Raw genomic sequence first — 24,795 nt, 5'->3', positions numbered from 1 at the left:
GTTTGGGAAACTTTTTATCTCTCCTTATATTTTGAATGACAACCTTGCTGGATAAAGAATTCATGGCTTCATATTTTTCTGATTCAGCACACTGAATATATCCTGCCACTTCTTTCTGGCCTGCCGAGTTTCTGTGAATAGGTCTGCTGCAAACCTGATCTGTCTTCCCTTGTAGCTTAGGGACTTTTTTTTACCTTGCTGCTTTCATGATTCTCCCCTTGTCTGAGTCTTTTGTGAATTTGACTCTGATATGCCTTACTGTTGGTCGGTTTTTGTTGAGTCTAATGGGGGTCCTCTGTGCTTCCTGGATTTTGATGTCTGTGTTTTTCCCCAGGTTAGGAAAGTTTTGCACTATGATTTGCTCACATAACACTTCTACCCCTATTTCTCTCTCATCCTCTTCTGGGACCCCTATAATCTGATGTTGTTCCTTTTTAGTGAGTCACTGATTTCTCTAATTCTTAAATCGTGCTCTTTTGCCTTAGTCTCCCTCTTTTCTCCTGCTTCATTATTCTCCGTATGTTTGTGCTCTATATCGCTGATTCTCTGTTCTGCCTAATCCATCCTTGCCACCGCTGCATCTGTTTGAGATTGCAGCTCAGTTTTAGCATTTTTTAATTTCATTGACTAGCTTTTACTTCTTTTATCTCTGCAGAAAGGGATTCTTATCTATTTTCGACACCAGCTCGTATTCTTATTATGGTGATTCTTAATTCTGGTTCAGACATCTTGCCTGTATCTGTGTTGGTTAAGACCCTGGCTGTTGTTTCTTTCTGCTCTTTCTTCTGGGGTTAATTCCTCTGTTTCATCATTTTGATGGGAAAAAAAGGCGTTAATGAGGTAGAAAAATTAAAATTAAAAAAATTAAAATTAAAAAAATATTAAAATTAAAAAATTACAAACAATCACACATACACAAAATGGAATAAATGATGCTAGATCCTAGGTGTGTTTTGGTCTGGGTGTTGAAAGTGCTTGATAGATTAGAGAAAAGGGAAAAAAAGAAAAAAAAAGGAAATCATTTGAAAATTTTAAAAAATGAATAGACTGACGTAGACTAAAATGAAATGACGGTAGTAAAATAGAGTTTGGAAAAAATTACAAAAAAGTAAAAAATATAGTAGAAAAAATTTAAAGAAAAAGTATTTTTAATAAAAAATGATAATAAAAAGGATTTTTTTCTCTTTCTGTATTCAATAAAAAGAAAAAAAAGAAAATCGGATAGGTGGACTGGCTAACAGACTGAAATACGACTGAAATTACATCGTTTTCCCCTAGAAGTCAAAGTATGAAGCACTTGACAGGCCATAAACTAAGTAGGTGGTGCGACTTGTGTTCTTGAAGAGTGAGGGTGGCCCAGTTGGGCGGGGCTTAGTGTCACAGCTCTGCTAATTGGTATTCTCCATCCTCCACTAGATGGCCCTGCTAGCCTACTGGAGTGGATTGTTATGGCGCTTGTAGGTGCATATTTGCATATGTGGGAGTGATGAAAATGGCGACACCCAGCTACCCAGTCTCTAGTATCGGAACTCTGTTCTCCTTGATCAGCAATCGCGCACCCATCTTTCATCTTCGGTTTCCATCCACTCCCCCCTTTCACACTGTCCATGACCAAGCCCCAGGCAGCACCTCCTTTCCGAGTTTTGTCTCAGATGCAGCTGCCTTCCCCAGCCCCCCCTTCTGAGGGACTGTGGCTTTGTCTCTATCCCTCTGTGAAGGGTCTTATTGAACAATGGCTGGGTGCTGGTAGCATGTAGGAACACTTGCTGGACCCTGCTGCTGCCGGTGCCCTGAGAATGTGGCCAGGTGCCAGCCTGCCCCAGAAAAAGTTCGTGAGATAGTGTAGCAGCAGCATTTCAGGGATTTTGGAAAATCACAACAGACATCTGGCACCAGGCTTCACCCCAAATGATCTTGTTCTAGAGCCAGAGAATGGGGCCATTCTCTGGGGTCTTCTGGGACCAGGTGGCCTCACAGCCTCCAGCAAATGTCCTTCCAGCAGTGGAACTGTTCTCCCCGTGTGGCCTGAGAACCTTCTGGACCCAACTCTGCTCCTGGGGATTCACCCTTCCCACCAGAGCATTGCTAGTATCAAGCTGTGGAGTTTCAGACTCTGCACTCCTCCTGTTTACAGTCTTAATGGAATTTAAACCCTCTGCTTTCTCCTTTCTCCCTTTTTAGTTCAGTCCCTGTGGCTGTTTCCAATTTTCCACTTTCTCTTCAGCTGCTTTTGGGGAGCGGTGCTTTTCACATATTCTCCCCCCCCCCCCCCGCCCACCGTCTCCATCCTCTCTCTGCATGAAAAGCAGCTCCCTGCCCTCTGCGGTTTCTGTCTCCCCATGTTCACCTCTCCATGCCACATACCTGCTGAATTCTGTCATTCAAGTTGTGTAGATTGTTGTGTTAATCCTCAGATCAGATTTAGTGTTGGTCTGGCTGTATTTCATGGACGCAAGACACACACAAAACTTCCATGCTGTCTGCCATCTTGGCTCCTTGCTTTCCTAGTATTTCTATATCTTTTTTATCTCCTTAATGTTTTCTGTAAATTAGAGTTCACATATAATTTATACTAGGCATTTGTAGTTGGAATATTATGCTTCCTTTATAAAATACTTTTTAAGATATTCTGAGATATATAAAAAGATAAATTAATGAGGCCAATTTGGCCTCATTTGTCTCAAAAGAGATGTATTTTTAAAATTTATTTATTTTGAGAGACAGTGTGTAATCAGGGGAGCAGCAGAGATGGAGAGGAGAGAATCCCAAGCAGACTCTATGTTCTCAGCACAGAGCCCAACATGGAGCTCTATACCACCAACAGTGAGATCATGACCTGAGCGGAAATCAAAAATCTAATGCTTAACTGACTGAGCCGCCCAGATGCTTCTCTAAAGAGATGTATTAATACCCTTAAAGTTCTTATAAGGTCTATGAAATATCCAAGTATCTATATACACATTACCTGGGTCTTCAGTGAGCACAAGACAAATGCTCACAGATAGGAAAATATCACTTTGGAAAATACTTGGAAGGTCTCCTGATTATCATGTGGATTTCCCCTTTATTGACAAATGCAATGATTGTGATCAGTAGTTCCTAAAAAATGTGCAAATTATCATTCAGGATGCATGTTCCAACATTTTGTTCAGCAAATTCCTATTGTGTCTTTATTCTGTGTCTTGGCTTTATATTTGTGTATTGTTTATAGATATGTGAGAGCTTATATTTATAAACTAGAAAGGACTTAGATAGCTTCTATTTTTTGACAGATCAGGACATATATAATATAACTATTTATTTATAAATTTCATTTTTCCTTTTTTGTTTCCTAGGCTTCCTATTTTTTCTTCTTTATAACTTGAAGTTGTTTTGAGAACTAAGAAATATAAGAATATCTTTCTCTAGTCGATTTATTTACATAAAACAGTGGTTGTTATTTTTCAACCTCAATACTAATACCTTCCTGTTTCTACCTGGGTTCTACAAGTGATATAAATTCAATTATTGGACATTGAAGAGGGAAAAACATGAGCCAACAAGTTTTATCAGAAATATGGTGTGACTTCGGACAGCTGGAGATAAAGAATAGGAAACAAAAAACTTAAAATGACTTTTGCTTTATGATAAATAAAAAGTATTGGGAGATAAAATGAAGACAGGTTTGAAATATATCATTGAGGGTCTTTCATTGTGGGTATCAGTGACTCCTTATGTCTTTACATTTTGGTGTTCATCCACCCATTGCCTTTTCTTGCAAATTATCAACTCAGTCTTGAATGAAAACATTTATCTACCTAAAAGGCTAGTTGATTTACTTTTCTGTTTTCATGGTATTCACATACCCAGTATTTAATTAGTTTTTAATTTGAAGTTTTGTTAATGTGCAGGAGACATCTTGGAACAGCTTCTCTGAATTTCTAGGATCTTGTGGTAAATAAAGTAGTAGCAGATGTCATAGAGTTGCCAAAGTTATGTGGCCAGGTTACTGGTAAATTGGGTTTGGAGGTACCTGGGGTTAGAGACACATGTGTACTAGGGAGAGAGGGGATGCCTTATGTGCTAAAATGAACATGTAAGAGCAGAAGGTTTATGACTCCTTGAATAGATAGACTGCAAACAAAATCAATGCTGTGGTTGTGGGATTGGAGTAAGAGAATAATTTTCTTTGGCTTCACCGAGCAGAGGTTTGATTACCAAATCAAGTTAGCTATGCCTGACATATCAATTAAAAAAATAATTCTCCTTATTTGTCACCATTGCAATGTAAACCATTCCTCAGGAGTCCACTATCTCATATTCTTCTGTGATTTTGGAAATCTCTCACTCACCAGAGGCTCTCTCAAAATTAAGTTACTTTTCTTTAGACTCTGTCTTCAATACCAAGGTTATTACACCATTTCCTAATGTGACATATGCAAAGAATATGGAGATTCAAGGAACCGTATTATTGAGTGCTGTGGTTTTACAGAGTCAGTGTATCTATTACTTTCTTTCCCCCCAAATTCTGAACCAACTGAAGATTATATACAAAATTCAAATAAACGACAGTCAAAACATAACCATTATTTCTAAAGAAGGCTTTGGGAGAAAGTGTATTTAGGTACTGAGTTAGATTGACTCATCCGTGGTGGCTGGCCCTGCTAACCAGCCACACAGTTCCTCCCCATGGAACTTGCTGCCTGAAAAAGCAAGCAGAGTAAAACGCAACAAGCCACAAAATTTTCTTGGGAGGATCATTGTGTACAGGCAGCGGATGCAAATAGAAAAAATAGAATGGCCCAAGGCTACTTTCCCTTCCTCAAAACACCAATCTGCAAAGTCATCTTTTCATCACTGGAGACAGTGACAGAGGAGACACTCCTCCAGACTGTGTCAGGCTGATTCTGGTCCCTCTGAATGAAATGGAGTGGGAAATTTAGGTTTCTATATAACACTCACATTTCTTTCCAAGTTCATAGCTACAAGCATTTCTGTTGCTGGTTTTTTTTTTTTTGTTTTGTTTTTTTTACCAAAAGTACTCTCACATTTCTTTCTTCATTCCAGAGCAGAAGGCTTATGACTCCCTGAATAGATGGACTGCAAACAAACTCAATGCTGTTGTTGTGGGATTGGAGTAAGAGAATGTTTTTCTTTGGCTACTATGATTTTTGTGTTCACCAGGTAGAGGTTTGATTTCCAAATCAAGTTAGCTTTGCCTGAAATATCAATTTAAAAAAATTATTCTATTTATTTATCACCATTGCAATGTAAACCATTCCTGAAGAGTCCACTATCTCATATTCTTCTGTGATTTTGGAAATCTCTGAGTAACATCCCTGAGTGAGCATTTTTGGATACACTTTTGCTCTAGACACTTAAAACTCAGGTCCCAACTTAAGCGTCAAGTAACATAGCTAGATAAGAAGATATAAATAAATCCTACAAATTTGGGATGGTAGATTATATTTGGGTTGATAATAAAATGTTTTATAATAATTCTTGTTTGGAGTAATGTAGGAGGCAAAGGCTGGGATCAGCTAAGAATTTTAAGTCATTCTCAGGAAAATTGAATTTTACCTTCTGGATTTTGCTAGAAAATATCAGAATGTGTCAGGACAGTTCAATATTTTCTCATACTTATGCAGTCTGTATTTCTGAAGCCGACATCCCCAGGAGGGATTTTTTCGTACCTCTCTTCCCTAGTCCATAGTAGCAAAAACATACTTACAGACTTCTAATCTGTAATAGTGACATAGATTTGGGGTTTTTTTTTGTTGTTGTTTTGTTTTGATTTTTAGCTAGGAAGCTATGAAAGTTTAGAGAGAAAACTAAAGTGACAATTTGGTCATCTAAAGAGTGATTGCCAATGCTGTTTGTTTTGATTACTTGCAGTGGCTAGAACTTCCTATTTTCAGGGATACTTCTCATTTATAACATTAGGATATATCCTTTATACCTCCATAACTTTTGAAGTAATCTAAAACATCATTTTAAATCTATTTTAATATAGTGATATGTCTGTGTCTGGCTTATATATTTTTTCATATCCTTATGATTTGTGTTCTTCACCCTAACGTCTAAATATACTGCATTTAAAGTAATAGATACCAAAATACTTTGTTTAGGATTTTCTAAAGATAGTTTATGATAAAATTTTAAGGATCATCACACTAACATTTAATGTTAAGTACAGATATTTACAAATTTTGTTTTTCTAAAGAGCATGAGGAAAAAAGTTAGCCCTGATAGATAGCAGGCTGATAGAACCATTCTCCTATGTTTACTGGTCCATGTACATAGTGGGGGAAAAAATCCATTTGTATCCATTAAAAGAATAGTGTGATAGTTTGCCTCAGAAATGAATTCATCAGAAACAAACAATCTTCCTTGCATACTAAAAGGTTATTTATATTTCAAAATTTTTATCTAAAATCAACCCGTTGGCATTATCCTTGGTGAGATATATACATTGCAAGCATGTAGGATTTTTATCCACATGATCTTGAAAAATGTAACACTTTCCCTATAATAATCTCTCAGATATGCTATCCTCAAATATCCATGGTGCTCTTTCAATAATGTTTTAATGTTTGGACCGCCAGTTACATTGAGAATATGGTATAAACTATAGAGTATCTCCATCTAAAATGCATGTGGACTAAAAACTATGCTTACAATTGTCAGGAGTTCCTAATATCTCCTTACCCCTCACACACAACGCTATCCGTGGAATGTAGATACAAGGTTGAAAACCTTTATATGAATTTTCTTTTCTTTTTTTTTTCCATATACTAAGGAGTTAGTGGAAAACTCAAGTGTGATTTTTTTGACAGATTAAAAATAGAAACTGGTGTTGAATTGCATCTATTTGGTATTGAAAAACTACATGGAAAGATACAACCATAAATGGTACATTATAAAAAAATTGTTTAAATAAATCATTCTTTTTTAAAGCTATAGACTAGCTCCTCAACACCATTTTCCTGCTCAGTTTGAAGACAGTTTCACTGCAGTCAAATTTTTCTTCAAGATAAAATTCTTAGAAAATATGGAGTGGATCCCACCCGAATCTGTCTTTCAGGAGACAGTTCTGGGGGCAATTTGGCAGCAGCTGTGACTCAACAGGTATGTTGCATTTATTTTTATTCTGAGAGGTAGAGGTCACAAATCTTTTTTTTTTCCTATACACATAACCAGTTCTTTCATTATCATTTGTTGAAAAGACCATACTTTCTCATTGGATTACAGTGATACTGGAGTCTAAGATCATTTAACTATCAATATGACTATTTCTGAATCCTCTCTTTTGTTCCATTGACCTGTTTGTCTGTTCTTATGCCTGATACTATTCTGACTCCAGCTTTAGTCTTTCTTCAAAATTGTTTCTAATACTCTAGATCTTTTCCATCAAAATACTGGGATATCTTGTCAATTTCTAAAAACAAAAAGGCTAATTTGGATTTTGTATGGTATTGTGTTGAATCTATAGGTTAATAATCCTGGTACTTCCAATTAAAGTACATGGTTTATGTCATTTTTTATTTAAGTCCTCTTCACTTTCCTCAGTATTTTCCTTTTTCAGTGTAGAAATCTTACACATCTTTTCTTAAATTTATTCCTGAATTATTTGGGAAAATTTTCATGTAAAATAATATTTTTCAAGTGCCTCTTTGAAAGTATTCAGAAATCATTTGCGTTTTACACTGACCTTTTACAATCATATCTTTAAAAATTTCACTTATAAATTCTAGGGTTTTTTTAATGTTTCCTAGGATATTCTACATAGTCATATCTCCTGCCACTAGAGACCATTTTAATTCTTCCTTTTTAATCTTTATGCTTTTCTTTTATTAATTAGTACACTAGCTAGGGCTTCCAGGACTACATTGAAAACAATTGTCATTCTCTGAATTTTAGAAGGAAATCATTCAATATTTCACCAATAAATATGATGTTAACTGAAAGCTTTTTACAGTTGGCTTTTGTCAGGCTGAGAAAGTCTTTACTATTCCTGATTTGATGATAGTGTTTGCATAAATATGTATTAAGTTTGCTAAATGTTTTTAATGGATCTATTGAGATTACAGTGTGATTTTTCTCCTTTATTCTTTTGATGTAGTAAGTTATGTCAGTTGACTTTCAGATGTAAAATTATGCTTGCATTCCAGACATGAGCCTCCCTGGTCATGATGACTTAAAGCTATTATATTTTGCTGGTTTCTTTTTGCTGAAATTAAAGATTTGAGGGATTGATGTCTATCTTTTAAAAGTTCTTTGTCAAAGTTTTTTTTTTTTTGAGAGAGAGAGAGAGAGCGAATGAGTGAGCACAGGCAAGAAGGTGTGGGGGTAGAGAAAGAGAATCCTTTTTTTTTAAATGTTTATTTAATTTGAGAGAGAGTGTAAGCAGCAGAGGAGCAGAGAGAGAAGGAGACAGAGAATCTGAAGCAGGCTCTAGGCTCAGAGCTGTCAGTGCAGATACCAGTGTGGAGTCCATTGCAGGGTCCAGCATGGGGCTCGTACCCATGAACTATGAGGTCATTACCTGAGATAAAGTTGGATGCTTATCCAGCTGAACCACCTAGTTGCCCCAAGAGACAGACAGAGAGAGAGAGAGAGTGAGAGAGAGAGAATTTTACCCCACACTGAATGTGGAGCCCTACACAGGGCTCAATCCCATGTCCCAGGATCATGACCTGAGCTGTAATCAAGAGTTGGACACTCAACTGACTGACCCACCCAGGCACCCCTTGTCAGGTTTTGACATAAAGTTATACTGGCCTCATTCAATCATTTGGGAAGCATCCCAACTCCTCCTCCAATTTTTTTTCAGAATACCTAATCATAAATATATTTATTTGTTCTTTAAAGGAGAAGAATGGTGAGGAAAATAGAAAGCTCACAGCTGAAATCAGAAGTCACAAGCTGAATTCGTTTGTCCAAATGACACTCAGCTCCTAAAAGTCAAACTTATAGAGGGATGTTGAGGAGGGACTAAGTTAGGTAATTTCCACCATGTGATTGTGGGGAAATCAGACACAGGCCAGTCACACAAGTCAATTAGTTGTCTGTGTTTCCTGAGCCCAAGTCCTCAAGGCTTACTAGCTTCATCATTGACGGCACCAAAGTTTGATGTTACATATGCAAAGAGAGACTCAAAGAGACACTCAAAAGAGTCATGGGTTTGCCCTCACTCAAAATTTGGGGGAATGACTTAGAACATTGGGAAGGACTCTTGTGGGTTGAGAGGAAACTTGCAGAGGTACTCCAAGTGAACTGTTGCTGTTGGGAAAAAGAAGTAAGGGGTCAGCTGGAACGGAACTGGGGTAGCTCCCAAGTGGGGTGCAGGAGAGGATTGGCAGGGGCAGACCTTGGGAGAGATGTGGGCCATGAGGGCCATATGAGGGGAGCACTCAATGTCTGTTGTAGGTTGTGGGACTTGGAGGTGGTGGCCTACAGGAGTGCTGTTTGCAGGAGCCATCCACAGAAATCCCTAGGATGAAGGTAGTGCCAGTGTTAATATCACCAATGATCACAAGGGCTTTTTTAAGCGTTTGGTATATCTCATCTCAGTGCTGAGGCTGCTCAGCAGATTCCTTCATCAGAGTATTTTGGTCCTGTAAAGAACCAAACTGTGCTAAGAGCTCTGAAGTTATAAAAATCTTTAACATTTTTGATTAGCAGGTGCATTATCATTTTGGGAATTTGATGTTGGCACATTTGTGGGTGGTAGACATGTAGGAATCTACCAGGTTATGAGTGGTATTTGCTTGTCTCTCCACTTGTGGGTCCATGGAAAAGTTTTCTGCTTGGCTATTATCATTATTTGCAGTAAAAGATTCATCAGGAGAAACCCCAGTTCTTAGTAGAGACGTCTTCCAGCTGCCTACATCCTCCTGTGAATCACATGCCAGCTCAAGGAAGCAACAGTCTTTGTATACAGCCCTTTGTTCTTTATTAAAGAATATACATATGTGTTTGCTAGGCATAAAGCTCTTGTCCACATCCCAGACTTTCAGGTTGTCCCAGGGAAATACATACTTCTTTGCTTTTGCCTTGTCATCTTTGTACCAGGACAAACTTCGGGGTGAGTATAAACCAGTATCCTTTAAAGCCTCCTTTCATGATGCCGCTGATGCTGATGGTTAGCTGCATCTTTCAAATTACTTAATTTCCAAATCTATTTTTCTTGTGAACCTGACTGATTCTCTGCTGAACATTTGCAAAGTTATGAAATCTTTATGATTAGTGTTGGTGTAGGAGACTGGATGTCAATCAATATCAGGACCTAGTACTTTGTCTTCCCTTCTGCTGTCAAATGTGGTCACCAATCATCCTTTCCATTTACTTGAAGAGTCTGGGGAAGTTTGCCAGTCTTTTTTTGTTTTGGTGTACTTTTTGATACTGTTGGTAAATATGTTTTACCAGATCCACACACCTTAAGGAAGGGTTTGCAATTGTTTCTTGACTATTGCTCAAAATGCCATGTTTCGAGTAAACAACCCTGTCCTGATACTGTGTATGTTTTTGATTGCATAGGTTATTTCTCTTCACAGTTCTTTCTCATTGAACCCCATCTTTACTGTCTCAGAAGGAAAGCCTTCATAGAAAATACAATGGATTTAAAGCCCTTTGAGAATTCCAGGATAACTACTTGATCCCCTCACACTGTGATTCTCTTCTCAAAGTCCACAGAAAATTGTTGACCTACCTACAGCAATGCTTTGGTCTTCCTGGTGGGCTCTTCTGGCTTGAAGTGTTTGTAGGCTCCTACTTCACATTCTGTCTTTCTGTGGAGGACAACTGTCCTTCTAATTTGTTCCTGAAGTTTGGCAGATTATGTCAAATGTGGTTGGTAAGTAGCTGATTAAGGAACTTCTCCAAGTATGGGGTGTCCATCTGACTGGCAATATGTTCGTAAGCTGAATGTGAGAGAAACAATTTCCTTTCCTCCTTCCCATATATATTTTTCCAGCTTCTGTTTGCCGCCATCACATAATCCCTGTGAAGGGGCAGCATCTTGTTCTTTAGGACATCTCTGGCATCTGTTTCTTCGTCTATAAAGTCTAGTTTGGTGATGACTCCAGTAGTTTTCAGACCTTGAGAATCAAATTCTTTCCTTTCCTTTCCTTTCCTTTCCTTTCCTTTCCTTTCCTTTCCTTTCTTCCTTTCTTTCCTTCCTTCCTTCCTTCCTTCCTTCCTTCCTTCCTTCCTTCCTTCCTTCCTTCCTTCCTTCCTTCCTTCCTTCTTTCTTTCTTTCTTTCTTTCTTTCTTTCTTTCTTTCTTTCTTTCTTTTTTCTTTTCTGACAGACACAGCATGAGTGGAGGAAGGGCAAAGGGAGAGGGAGAGAATCCCAAGCAGGCTCCGTGCTGTCAGCATGTGAGATCATGACCTGAGCCCAAACCAAGGGTCTGACGCTTAACTGACCGAGCCAACCAGGCACCCTGAGAATCAACTTATTTAGTTATCTTCCTTGATCTTAGTTTGTAAGATTGGTATTGGCTGGGGTAACAGCCAGTATCAGTTCTCCTGCATGATGAACTGCGAAATCATTTCTCTGATTGGTGACTGATATGGTGACTGATTTCCTGTGGACACTTTATCCAGGTAGGGCGATAAGGATTGGATTTCACACATGTAGGGAATAGAGTCATAAATAAATTGGATTGGAGGAAATGTCTGCATTCCTTCTGGTCACCTGATCTTTTTTTGCTTCAATTTCATGGCACACACCATCAAAATCTGTTTTCCTGTGTAGTTAAGAAATCCAGCGTATTCTGCTCATAGTGCAGCACAAGAGACCATCTCGTTGCAATGCCCAACCCCCAAGGGAGAATGTCCTAGATTAGCAGGTAATTATAAAAGGATAGGGAAGACATGGATAGGGCAAGGTATGGGCCAAGTGCACAGAGCTTTGAAACCTTCTCCAGGTGTTCCACTCTTCCCAAATTTCCACCTCTTCACAAACCCAGAATATTGCTCATTAAAAAAAAAATTAGGAATGAAAATAAAATACTCAGACCACTCAGAAGAAAATTATATACAGACACATATATTTATATTTTATGTATACATATGCACATTGCAAAGAGAGATACACACATTCATAATTTGAAAGTGTACATATACATATGCATGTATACTAATCTGTAACACCACATACACATACAAAACCCTATTGTGGAGCCAGAATGGCAGTAGTTAGCAAAGTTTCACCTTTGGCTCTGCAGAATTTCATTACCAAAAAGAAAATTTGTAAGCCATTAGACTTGTTGATTCCCAAGGCCTCTTCCAACCTACACTAATTTGCTATGTATTTGAATTAATACATCACTTATTTGAAAAATCTTGCTGGGATGGGGTGGGAAGTGTGGTAGAGAATGAATATTGGAGACTGTCCCCTGTTTTACATACGGATCGCTACACCAAATCATACAGCAATCGAATCTTGAATTTTATCTAAAACTGGTTTTATGGATATAGAAATTCTGGAAACTGTCCAATAATTACCCAATAATGATCAAGAAGCACCTTTAACACCTGTAATGTCTGTTTGCATTTTGTAATATTTGCCAGGCTTTGTAAATGAAGAAAGCTTTTGAAATGGTTATGACATGTAGCCATAAAGATCCATCAAGATGTGAAGACCTTTCCAGCAGGGCAATCCTGAATATTAACACAGCTACCAAAAACAGATGCGATTCTCAGTACAATTTGTAGGACAGTACAAGTTGTTGTCTTGAAGTGAATTAAAATTTGACATTATCGTATTCTTTGAATTGGCTGCTTGTAGAAGAACATAATATCTATTTAACTTTCTGATATATCTGATGAAAGAAATTGTTTTACAGCTGAAAATACTGTATCAGAACTCAACGTGGTTACATAGTATGACAAAAAAGTGATTTCCTTTAGCATTTCTTGTTTATTTTTTTTAAATTAATGTTTGTTTATTCTTGAGGGAGAGGAACAGAGAGGGGAAAGGGCAGAGAGAGGGAGATACAGAATCCTAAGAAGGCTCCAGGGTCTGAGCTGTCAGCACAGCGCCTGATGTGGGTCTCGAACCCATGAACCACGAGATCATGACCTGAGCTAAAGTTGGACGCTCATCGGACTCAGCCACCCAGGTGCCCCTCCTGTTTTTTATGATCATACTTTAAGTTGCTTATTCTTCATGGTCAGCTAAACTTTCTACATGAGTTGTATTTTAATCAAAAAGTTTTATTCCCATGCTAGGTTTATTCTTTATCTGGCTAATTAAAATCACCTTTTACTTTGTAAGTATTATACCACCCCCCCCCCTTTTTTTCAAAGTCTCATGTTTCAACAAAGCATTTAATAGTATGTTACAGATTTATGGCCTGAAAAGCTCAGTTTCAGTAAGAATACCTCATTTAGAGATCGGTATTTTTGTGTACTCTGAGAAGACTTCAGGTGACATATTAGATATATCCTTCCTAATGGATACCAAATATATATATATATATATATATATATATATATATATATATATATAATTCATAGTGTAAAAAGATGTTCTCATGGATTAAGAGGTTAAATAGATTCTTCTGTATTCTTTAATTTTCTTTTTTGGACTTTGTCCATTTTTCAATTCTCTTCTACTTACTGAAAGAGAAATGAATATCTTTTCCCTACAATTCTGAGATTTTCTGGCAAAGTCACATAATGTGTCCTAAAATTACTAATGTTGCTTACCAATTACAATGATCTGAATAATCACTATAGTCGAAAAACTTTCTCTCAACAAAGTTCCTTAATCTTTACTTTAAAGAGCAATTTTTTAAAAATTTAATAGCATTTAAATTCAATTTCCTGGCCATCTCATCCAATTATATTTTAGAGTAATTTATGCATTATTTTTATTTATTTATGGCATAAACATCTTCTTAATTTTAAAAAATAATATGAATTGATTCAATACTCTGAAGTAATTATTAAGTTCCACTCTTCTCAGTTTTTAAAAACTATGTGATTCTATGTAGGAAATTTGAAAAGGTAGTGGTAATATAAGATATCTCTATTTGTTTACAGGTTAACCTTTCTAAATATATTGTTCCTACTAATTTGCATCATTTGTCATAAGGTGTCAACGCGGCCTTGTGATCGATTTATAACAATATTTCTCTGACATCTCTACATATTTCTATGGCCACGTATGATCTTATATGTTTGACACTTGTCTAAAAATATTTTTAATGTTTTCTTTACCAGTCTTAAGAGTAAATATAAATCAGAGACTAATTAATGATGATGCCTTAAAAAAAAGTGACACTACACACCCTTCAACCTGGGATATTTTCAGTAGCAGGTATACTATCTTCTGCCATGTTTATTAATCTCTATGTAATCACAACATATCAGTGTCACATGGACTACATGAAATCCACTGAACGTAGAAATACCAGTCCTCTGTTAATTTCAATCTTGCATCACCATTGCTCTCTGGAAACCTCTATCCATCTGTGCCAGCACAATCAAGATGGTTTTCTGAAGCCACTGTGTAGTCTCAGGAGGTCTTTGTCATCATTTGTTAGATCTTGGACCGATTATCCCTCTCTTAAGACTAAGAGAAATTCTTCCATTCTTCTTTCATGGGTCGATTAGCAGTAGGTCTTTCTCTCCCTGTGTTGGCCAAGCGGAAGACATGTCTAGGAAAAGCATCTTGTCTTGGGATTTACATCTTCATTTCAGGGAAAAAATGACTTAGTACGTTTGCTAGATTAAATAAAAGATTGGCTAGGTTGCTCAGTTCTGTAAAACTAAAAGACCTTTATTAACAGTGCAAGTTAAGCCTGAAATTCATCTGGCTTTGAAATGATTACCTTTCAACATTTGAAAGCTGTTTACCTGACACACAGTAACAACAAAGTTGCCTTACTCTGGAGTTACAGGTGGAGGTCACTTTGGTAAGTAAGAAAGTTGTTTTGCTACAGCCTAACATCAAATATTCAACTCTCATCATTTTAAGCTCTTTTTCTACATACTCCTAATGTATACCTTCCTTATTTAATCACTTTGTATTCTCCCCTGGCCATTTGTTCAACTTGCTGTGGCTAAGTAGGTCCAGGATCTCATTATTTCTATATCTAAGGGCATTTTTGTTGTTGTTCTTTAACTTCTTTTCATCACTTGAAACTCTTGCCAACTTTTGTCTTAAAATACTCACTCTCCCTGTTCTTATCTTCTCTTCCATTCAGTTTTATGGGAGATGAACTCTTGGTCTATACACTCCTTTGAGTCTGATTTTCCTTAGGACTCAACGTTTGGTCCTTCTGGCTTTTATCCCATTCTCTGCTTGGTCTCATGACTTCAGCTCTGAATGATCTGCTGAAGGCTCTTAAAGTTATGCCTCCCACTGATGCCACTGTCATGAGCTCAAAACCCATGTATCCAAATAGTTTTCCCCACCTGGATATTCCATCAGCACTAGAAACCCTTACAGGCGAACCTCCTCTATACTACCCAAAGCAGTTACACTCTAGTGATTATCCTATTATTTGTTGCATGTGCACAATCCCAACTGGACTCTAAGTATTTTGGAATCTGGGACAATAATTTTTTTTTAATCTTTATATATCCAAACCCCGCCATCATACCTGTACTCTTGCTGTCTTCTTCCTCCACCCTTCAGAATACTCCAGAGTTGGACCTTTGCCTCTCTTCTGCCTGTTTTACCTGAGGGCAGCCTCTTTATCTGTCCCCTTGTGTAACACAGCATGATATTACAGATTATCCTCAACACATCTTTGTGGGAAAAATTTAGATATTAAATAAAGACACTGGTCCTACATGCTGCTGAATTGAACCATAACTGATTATTGACCTTGGAATCAAGTTGTTTTTGCGACTTGCTGAGAAGAGTTGAACGGATTCATTCTGTCCCCTCCCTATTTATGCAGTTACTGTTTGTCTCTTTTGGAATCCTGGTTCAAAAAAAAAAACAAAAACAAAAAACTAAGTGCATAGATACTACATCAGTGGAAGTACGGTGAATAGTGATGTTAGAAAGGATGGCAGGGGCAAATCATGCCTCTTTTGATTTTTTTTCTCCAAGGGCATCGTGAAGTCATAGAAAAATTTTAATCACAATTGTATTTAAAAAATACTGTTGCTTGTTGTATTTATCTTAGCATAATACTCTCTAGCTCTAGGCACTTTGTGGCAAATGGCAAGATCTCATTCTTTTCTATGGCTGAGGAACATTCCATTGTATATATGATTTCACTCATGTGGAATTTAAATATCAAAACAAATGATCATGGGGAAAAAGAGAGAGCAGCAAACCAAGAAATAGACTCTTAACCATAGAGGACAAACTGATGATACCAGAGGGGTGGTGGGTGGGGGAATTGGTGAAATAAGTGTTGGACGTTAAGGAGTCCCAAACACCCCATGGGCTAATACCACCATCTTGGACATTAGCTTTTCAACGTATGAATTTGGAGGAATATAAAAATTCAGACTACAGTAGGCTCCATGTGGGAGTTCTCCAGCTTCTACAAAAGTTGGAACATGTGCTCTAGGGTGATGCCAAAAGTCCTGTTGTATTGGAGTTCCTTCATGGTGGCTCATAGTCACCCAAATACTCACTGGCTATCTGTGTGTTGGTGAAGTTGGATGTGGTACGAGGTGGGGGTGATCAATGAAAAGGAAGAGCAGTGAGGGAAGCAATCACAACTGCTATGAAGCTGGGTGCACCAGATTAAAAAATAGTAGATCTGCTAAGTTTGATGAACAGGATTATCAGTAGTGATGTGGGAACTCCATATATAACTAATATTTTACATACATCTATCTTTCTATGGATGACAAGCACAGGATAAGTTGCTGTGGATGTGCAGAATGTTAAATAATACACATCTAAGCCAGGGGGCTAGATGGTAAGGGCCTTTGCAAACCAGTGACTGGTTTGAGCTGGGCTGTGGATAATGAGGGACTCAATGCAGGAACAGTAATGTATGCGCTGGGCAGGAAGAACTGGCCATTCTCTAGGAAAGCACCATTGCCCTAATAGATGGCCTTGGGGCATTTGGGGAATGGGAGAGGATTCAGTAATGCTTCAGACTGTCTGGAGCAGGCTTTATGTCAGGCACAAGTATTCATGACAGGCAAATACATGGGCTTCAAAGCAGTTGAGTCAGTAAACTGATATAGGGCTCTCTGGGCAGGGCGTAAAGTCATGAGTGGTTTTTCTCTGTCTTTCCTGTCAGCTACCCCTCAGTCACCATTCCCAACTAATGGGGGCTAGTTGTGAATAAAGAAATTAACGCAGGAGTGAAAATCCTTCTGACCTACATGTCATTCTAAGCTTTTTAGTATGATACAGAAGCCTTTTATGAACTGGTTTCGAATTTTGTTGCCAACTTTCTAGATTGAGGAGATCAGTCTTTACCATGGTGTTAATAAACTACTCTCATGGTAACAATACTATCAGTGGCATGACCTGTAACTTGAAAAACCAGGTAGAAATTTAAATTGCATGGTTTAATAAAAGAGGAGCAGAGGGAATAGTTTATATGGGAGAATTCTATTTTAGATTTCATGAGTTTAGAATTAATGGTATTTAAGTACAAAAGAAAAGTTGAAATGTATCACATCCATTGTGTTCTCATTGAAATAATGTTAATTATTAGAAGGGATTAAAAAGAAGAATGGGCTTTTTTTTTTTAATTTTTTTTTTCAACGTTTATTTATTTTTGGGACAGAGAGAGACAGAGCATGAACGGGGGAGGAGCAGAGAGAGAGGGAGACACAGAATCGGAAACAGGCTCCAGGCTCTGAGCCATCAGCCCAGAGCCCGACGCGGGGCTCGAACTCCCGGACCATGAGATCGTGACCTGGCTGAAGTCGGTCGCTTAACCGACTGCGCCACCCAGGCGCCCCTTTTTTTTTTTTTTTTAATTTTTTTTTCAACGTTTATTTATTTTTGGGACAGAGAGAGACAGAAGAATGGGCTTTTTTGAATGTATTCTGTAACCTTCTACTGAGTTACCCAGAGGTCTTTGTTATACTGAAAACAATAATAAAAATTTAAGTGGACAATTTAAGAACAATTACCAGTGTTTAAGCCTCAAGGATACCACAACAAGCAAGATGTGTTCTCTCAATTTTTTTTCTTTGCTTTTGTATTTTCATTCTTGTTCTTTTTGAAGTGATAATATCCTGAGATAAATGTCTTACACACTTTTTGCAGCCAGGTACATATGGATTGCTCACAGAATGAGAAATATGTATCCATTAATGTGATATTCACATTTATGTTATAGGAAGGTTCATTCAGGGCTTTTCAGTAGTAATGTTTATGGTTCAGTATTAATGCTTATTTGCACTCTTGCACTCTGGCCATTTGTCTTTGAGTCCATGTGGATCTAGAAGGAAAGAACAATGCTATAGATAATTCAATAATTAAGTGTTATTGTTGGGACCTACTCATTATAAGTCTCTTACTGCTTCGTATGTCCTCTGGTTTCTGGTTCTAAGAGAACACAATGTCCTCTTAGAATTAGAAACTGAGCAGCAATTTTGATTTAGTTATTTCTCTGCTTTTAAAAAATATTATACTTAGCCTTTTATTATCTTAGAACTGGTAAGACATACAATGACAACTTAGATATTATCAGTGCTTGTGGAATTCAAAATCGAGGAGAGAGATCCATTATATACATTTTTAAAAGGTAAGGGGAAATTTCATTGACCTGAAAGCGCTAGAGGGTTTTGGAAGTTTAGAGGAGTTCAAAGATAGAGAAGTGAACTTTGATCAGGTACTTACATGCATAATCATACATTTTTGGTTAGAAATATATGTAAATATATAGAAAACATCTAAGAAGATTCATACTAGACTGATAACATGGTTGCTAAAACTAGGGTAAAATTGCCAAACTTGGTGGATCTGACCAGCAGGTGCCCTTCCAGTATTTTCAAAGAGTTAACTTTAAAATGAGCTTCAAAGGATGACAGAGAGATAGGAAGAGGTATTGACTGGCAAAGCAACAAATGATATAGTAAGGATGTAGACGTAGTAAGTAGTGACACATTTGTGGGAAAACAATTTATTTCATATGACATTCCAGAAAGGACAGTTAGGGCCAGATAAGGTGTTGGTTGGTGTGTTTCTGTTTGCCCTCTCCCTGTGGATGTGGGCTGTTTGTTTCCTTGTCTAGGTTTGGGACATTGGCAGTGGGATGTTGATGGTAGACTGGCTCAGTAAATCATCTATCTACATGAGGGCACTTGGGAGAGATTTGAGAGTTTCTGTCAGGAAACATTGTCTTGGCTCATTTTCATTCTAAACTTGTGAAGCCTCTAATGCCCTGAGAGAGGATCATAGAGGTGGTGGGGTACTATTTCCCTTTCTGAGGTACATCTTGGATTTCAATTGATTCCCTCCTTTGAGTTCAGCCAACCATTCTGGTGAGAGGTTGACTTACAGGTACATCTTCTAGTCACAGCAGGCGTTTTCATTCCTCCAGATATCATTGTCTCAGATGCCACACTCTAGCCTAGACACTTGCTTTTTGGAAATTATTTTCAGGTTCTCCTTTAGGGTTCTCAGGGTCATAGGTGATCCTCAGGACACCCCCCTTCACCTCTGGAAAGAAAAAAGGGCTCCATGTTACATATTCCACATTCTCTCCTTGTATGTCAAATGGAATATCAACAAGGTTTTTAAAAATAATTTCATCCCTTTGTTTTCCAAATATCACCATTCTTTCAGAAGGTAAGCTACCTAGCCATTGGCTTTTTTTCTCTTTTCTGTCTCTGTACTTCTGCATTTAAATAATGTTTCTTAAAATTTACAGTATGTGCTGGGAACTTACTTAACAGCCTAATAATATTATTTTAAACTTTAAACTGTTTTAAAATATTTAAATTGTAATGCTAATTTTTAATTTTAATTTTCAAATTTATGATAAAATATTATTTCAATAGCTATATTTATTTTTTCCATTCACTTTGGTTTCATTCAGTCAATAATTCTTGCAGATTTATTTATAGTGTCAGTTTCCTCCAGGGTTATCCTATTTAGATTATTTGCATTGGTGATTTTTGACAAAAACCTCATTCTATGTATGTATGTATGCATCTCTCTCTCTCTCTCTCTCTCTCTCTTCCCATTTACCCAATGTAATGAACTCATTTGATGCACCAGCCCAGTTGACAATAAGGCATCAAATTGCTAAAGCAAATCTAGCAAGGTATGTGCTATTAGTGGTTTCAAAGCCAGGTTGCTGCTACTTCTGTCACCACCTGGGATTGAGATTCCTGTGGCTGCTGCTCCCAGTCTCTCAAATTGCTCTTGGGTACAGCCCAGTAGTGCCTCACTTCCTGACATTGTCTGTTTTAAGTTTGTTTTTAATCAATATACAATTGACATACAACATCACGTTAGTTTCAGGTATACAGCATAATCGATAGATGTACGTATTGCAGATTGATCAACATAGTAATATGTCAAGTTAACATCTATCACCACACATAACTACAAATTGTTTTTCTTGTGATATGAACATTTGAGATTTACTATTTTAATAGCATTCAAATATACAACACAGGATTATTAACCTAGTAACCACACTATACATGACATCCCTGGGACTTGTTTTATACCTGGGCGTCTCTATCTCTCTCCCTTTTTCACACACAACCAACATTTATAAAACTTTACTGTTGAAATGAGCTTGACAAGTTTTTATGCCACTGAAGGTCATTATAAATATTGTGAAAATAATATATTATCACATCAATTTATGTAGATTTGTTTATCTCATGATTGCTTACGTTTTAAAAATTAAATCTCTCCCTCCTGAAGTTTTGGAATTTTTGCTTATAGGACATCATTATGTTTTTTTCAGGTGCAGATTGATCTTGAAATAAAGCATAAAATCAAGCTTCAAGCTTTAATTTACCCTATCTTACAGATAATAGATTCTTGTTTGCCATCTCACAAAGAAAATGAGCTTGGTATAATTCTAGCAAAGGACTTGGGCATAAAACTCGTTAGCTCATATTTAACCACTGATGAAACAGTTACCCAAGCAATGAGAAGAAACCAACATATGCCTCTGGAATCAAGACACCTGTTTAAGTTTGTTAACTGGAGTACTCTTTTACCCAAGAAGTATAGAAAAAACCATGTTTATACCGAACCAGTTCTTGGAAGACATAATTATTCATTGCCAGCACTTATGGATATCAGAGCATCTCCCTTGTTAGCCAATGATTCTCAGTTACAGAATTTGCCATCAACCTATATTCTTACCTGTCAGTATGATTGTGTAAGGGATGATGGACTTATGTATGTCACAAGACTTCAGAATGTTGGTGTTCAAATTACTCATGACCATATTGAGAATGGGTTCCATGGAGCTTTATCGTTCATGGTGTCACCAGTGTACTTACGTCTAGGTCTCAGGATAAAAGACATGTATATTAGTTGGCTGGATAAGAATTTATAAATGTAATATATATAAAATATATAGGGCCACCAGTTAATGGGTTGTAATTTGTGATATACAAATTATCACAGGTGTGGTACAAAGAACAATGTCATTTGTGTTATCTGAATGGAGATTAAAATCAGTTATAAAAGTGACTGTATGTCCTTGAGCTAGTTAATTTTTCTTATTCCTAGAACTGCATGTGTAAAATGTATATAATCCTTTTATTTATAGTTTATGATAATTATGTTTGTCCTAATACAAACCAACACCTATTCAAGTTGAGAATAAGAATGGTTACTGACACTTTAGAGAAGATGGCAGAGAAATTATAATAGTGAGTGGGCAAAGGAAAAATAAAGGGAAAAAGTTACAAGGTAATTGGATTAGTTTCCTGTGACTGCTGTAATGTTTTACTACAAATTTAGTGGCTTAAAACAACAGAAATGTTTTCTCTCAGAGGGTCACCAAATCAGGGTGCTGGCAAGAGCCACACTCCCTCTGGAGGCTCTAGATGGAGCTCTTTGCTTCCTTCATCCGATGGCTGTCATTATTCCTTGGGGTAGCCAGATCACATTATCTTCAAGGTTAGCATCTTCAATTTTTTCTTGGCTGCATCTTCACTGGCCTTCATCTGTGCCTCCCTTTTAGAAAGGTACATGTGTTTCCACCAAAGTGATCCAAGATCCTCTCCCCATCTCAAAATCCTTAATTGCATTTGCAAATACCTGCCTTTTTTCCCCCATGTAAGGTAACATTCCCACGGAGTAGGATTTAGATTTTTTTCTGGAAGGCCTTTTTTTTTTTTCACATTTTCAGTCAAATGTTTTAAAAAGGCAACAGATCAACATTATAATTTGTTAAAGTTCAATCACATCTAAATATGCACTCAACGAGGGGAAGAGTTAAGATGGTGGAGTAGTAGGGGTACCCTGGGCTTGCGTCCTTCCTCAAACATAGCTAGATCACATCAAATCATTCTGAATACCTAGGAAATTGATCTGAGGATTAAGAGAACAATCTGCATAATTTGAGAGAGAGAATGTGGCAGGTTAAGAGGTGTGGAGACGTGCATTAGGGGAGAGAAAAGCTGCAGTGCCACAGGAGTAGGAAGACCTTTTTACAGAAAGAAGAGGGAAACAGGGTGAGAGAGCATGGCACTGGGTTTGCACAAGAAAAGGATTTTCTGAGAATCATTGGGGAATTGGGGGGAAATGATTATTGCAATATTTGCAGACAGTGGAGCTGAAATTCCGAGGTTTTGGAATTCTCTACCATTCGTGGAAGTCACTCTGGGAGGGCAGCAGTGCTCCTGGGGAAAGGAGGGTGGAAGGTCAGCAGTGGACAGCGGATAGTGGGTTGTGGGGAGTCCCTGGGTCACAGTGGGAGAGAAAGTTTCTCTTCCCTGCTGTGCCTTTGGAAGATGGTATATTTCCTCTCCACGGACAAAAGACCTGGCTGGTGCCTTTGAGCAACGATTCAACAGCAGGGGACAGAAGTGTGTGCATAGGGCAGATAACCTGGTTCCAGCTTTTGGCTATGCTTCACCATAAACTCCAGGCACCTGTACATCTGTGCAGCCTATTTTCATGGACATAACAGGACCACGCACAGCACTGTGAGGATCTCCTCTGGAGGGGTGTACAGGCCTCTGGCTCACCTTGTCCTTTAAGATTAGTAATTTTGAATACGAGCCATGCACCAGAGATAAAACACAGGAGAGCTGTGACACTGGGCATGTTGACAACCTAGGCACAAATGGGTTGAAGGCAGGGATCTGATTGAAGTGTAGGACATAGGAAGGGAGATGCTTTGCTTGTCGGTGAAGTCTAACTGAACAGAGGTGGGCAGCAGCTCCCCTAGCCAGGAAAGGAGAGTGATGCCATCTTCCCCCACCCAGTACCTGGTGGGACTTCACCAGCCAAAACAGTGCCGCCAGTGGAGGCTGGAACTACTTACAACAAACCTCACCCTGCTGTTCCCTACAGGTGCATCTGTACTAGCACAGGTCTGACAGAAAAGAATTTCAGAAAAGAATTCTGAAAGCAGCTGGGGACAAAATGTCCTTAAGCTACAAGAGTAGGCACATAAGGTTAACAGCAGACCTGTCCACAGAAACCTGGCAGGCCATAAGGGAGTAGCATGATACATATAATGTGCTCAATGGGAAAAATATGCAGCCAAGAATTCTACCCAGCAAGCCTGTTATTCAGAATAGAAGGAGAGATAGAGTTTCCAAGACAAGCAAAAACTAAAGGACTTTATGAACACTAAACCAGCTCTGCAAGAATTATTAAAGGAGACCGTTGAGTGGGAAAGATACCAAAAGAAATAAGAAAGAAACAGAGACCATCTACAGGAACAGTGACTTTACAGGTGGTACAAGGGCACTAAATTCATATCTATCAATAATTACTCTGAATGTAAATGGACTAAATCCTCCATTTAAAAGACATAGGGCATCAGAATGGATAAAAAATCATGACCCACAGTTATGCTACTTACAAGAGACTCATTTTAGACCCAAAGACACCTCCAGATTGAAGGTCAGGGTGGAACACCATTTATCAGGCTAATGGACATCAAAAGACAGCTGCAGTAGCCATACTAATATCAAATGAGATTTTAAACCAAAGACTATAATATGAGATGAAGAAGGCTACAATATATAATTAAGGGATCTATGCAGCAAGAAGATATAACAATTGTAAATATTTATGCCCCTAACTTGAGAGCAGCCAAGTGTGTACATGAATTAATAACAAACTTACAGCAATGGACAATCATCTAAGCAGATGATCAACAAGGAAGCAAGGGCTTTGAATGATACCCTGGACCAGATGGACTTGACAGATATATTCAGAGCATTTCATGTACATATGTACATACACACACATATACATAAATAAGTATTTCCTTTTGGTATGAAAATAGTTACACATTATCTGAAGACCTTTCCTCTAGAAGTTATTTGGTCCTGTTTTCATTAATGTGTAAAAAATTATTTTTTGTCTTTAAAGACTAATAATTTTTACTAAACTATGAATCAGTGTTGATATTTCTGGTTTGATTTTTTCCCCAGGTATGCCATTTACCTCATTAATATCTAAGTTCAAGTAATTCTTTAAAAACTTTCAGTGACATCTTGAATAATAATTTTTAGTAATTGTTCCATTTCCTTGTTTTGGTTTTTCTTCTCTGGGAAATTTTATCATATCTATGTTAGATACTCTTTCCCTCTGTTCATTATTTGTAGATTTTAAAATCATTTTAATCTTGTTCTTAATCTCTACTTTGCACTCACTTTTTTTTACATTTGAGTTATAGGACTATATGTTTTGACAAAGGCATAGT

At 37.6% G+C, this 24,795-nt stretch overlaps 1 protein-coding gene and 1 pseudogene across 1 annotated transcript in view; one reads left to right on the top strand and one right to left on the bottom strand.

The window, feature by feature from the left end:
• LOC101091891 (arylacetamide deacetylase-like 2) overlaps positions 1 to 21,822 on the top strand; it is a 40,803-nt gene extending 18,981 nt beyond the window's left edge. Inside the window, 4 exon segments of the mRNA XM_045037426.1 lie at positions 5,047 to 5,116; positions 6,937 to 7,004; positions 7,007 to 7,107; positions 20,857 to 21,822. Of these exon segments, the coding sequence (XP_044893361.1) occupies positions 5,047 to 5,116; positions 6,937 to 7,004; positions 7,007 to 7,107; positions 20,857 to 21,459 (842 nt within the window). The 3' untranslated portion in view covers positions 21,460 to 21,822.
• Positions 9,174 to 12,539, bottom strand: LOC102900044 (annotated as a pseudogene).
• Positions 21,823 to 24,795: the final 2,973 nt, after the last annotated feature.

Source organism: Felis catus, chromosome C2, assembly GCF_018350175.1.
Source record: "Felis catus isolate Fca126 chromosome C2, F.catus_Fca126_mat1.0, whole genome shotgun sequence".
Lineage (NCBI taxonomy): Eukaryota > Metazoa > Chordata > Mammalia > Carnivora > Felidae > Felis > Felis catus.
The sequence above is the reverse complement of the archived record's forward strand: the minus strand, read 5'-3'. Positions and strand labels throughout refer to the sequence as shown.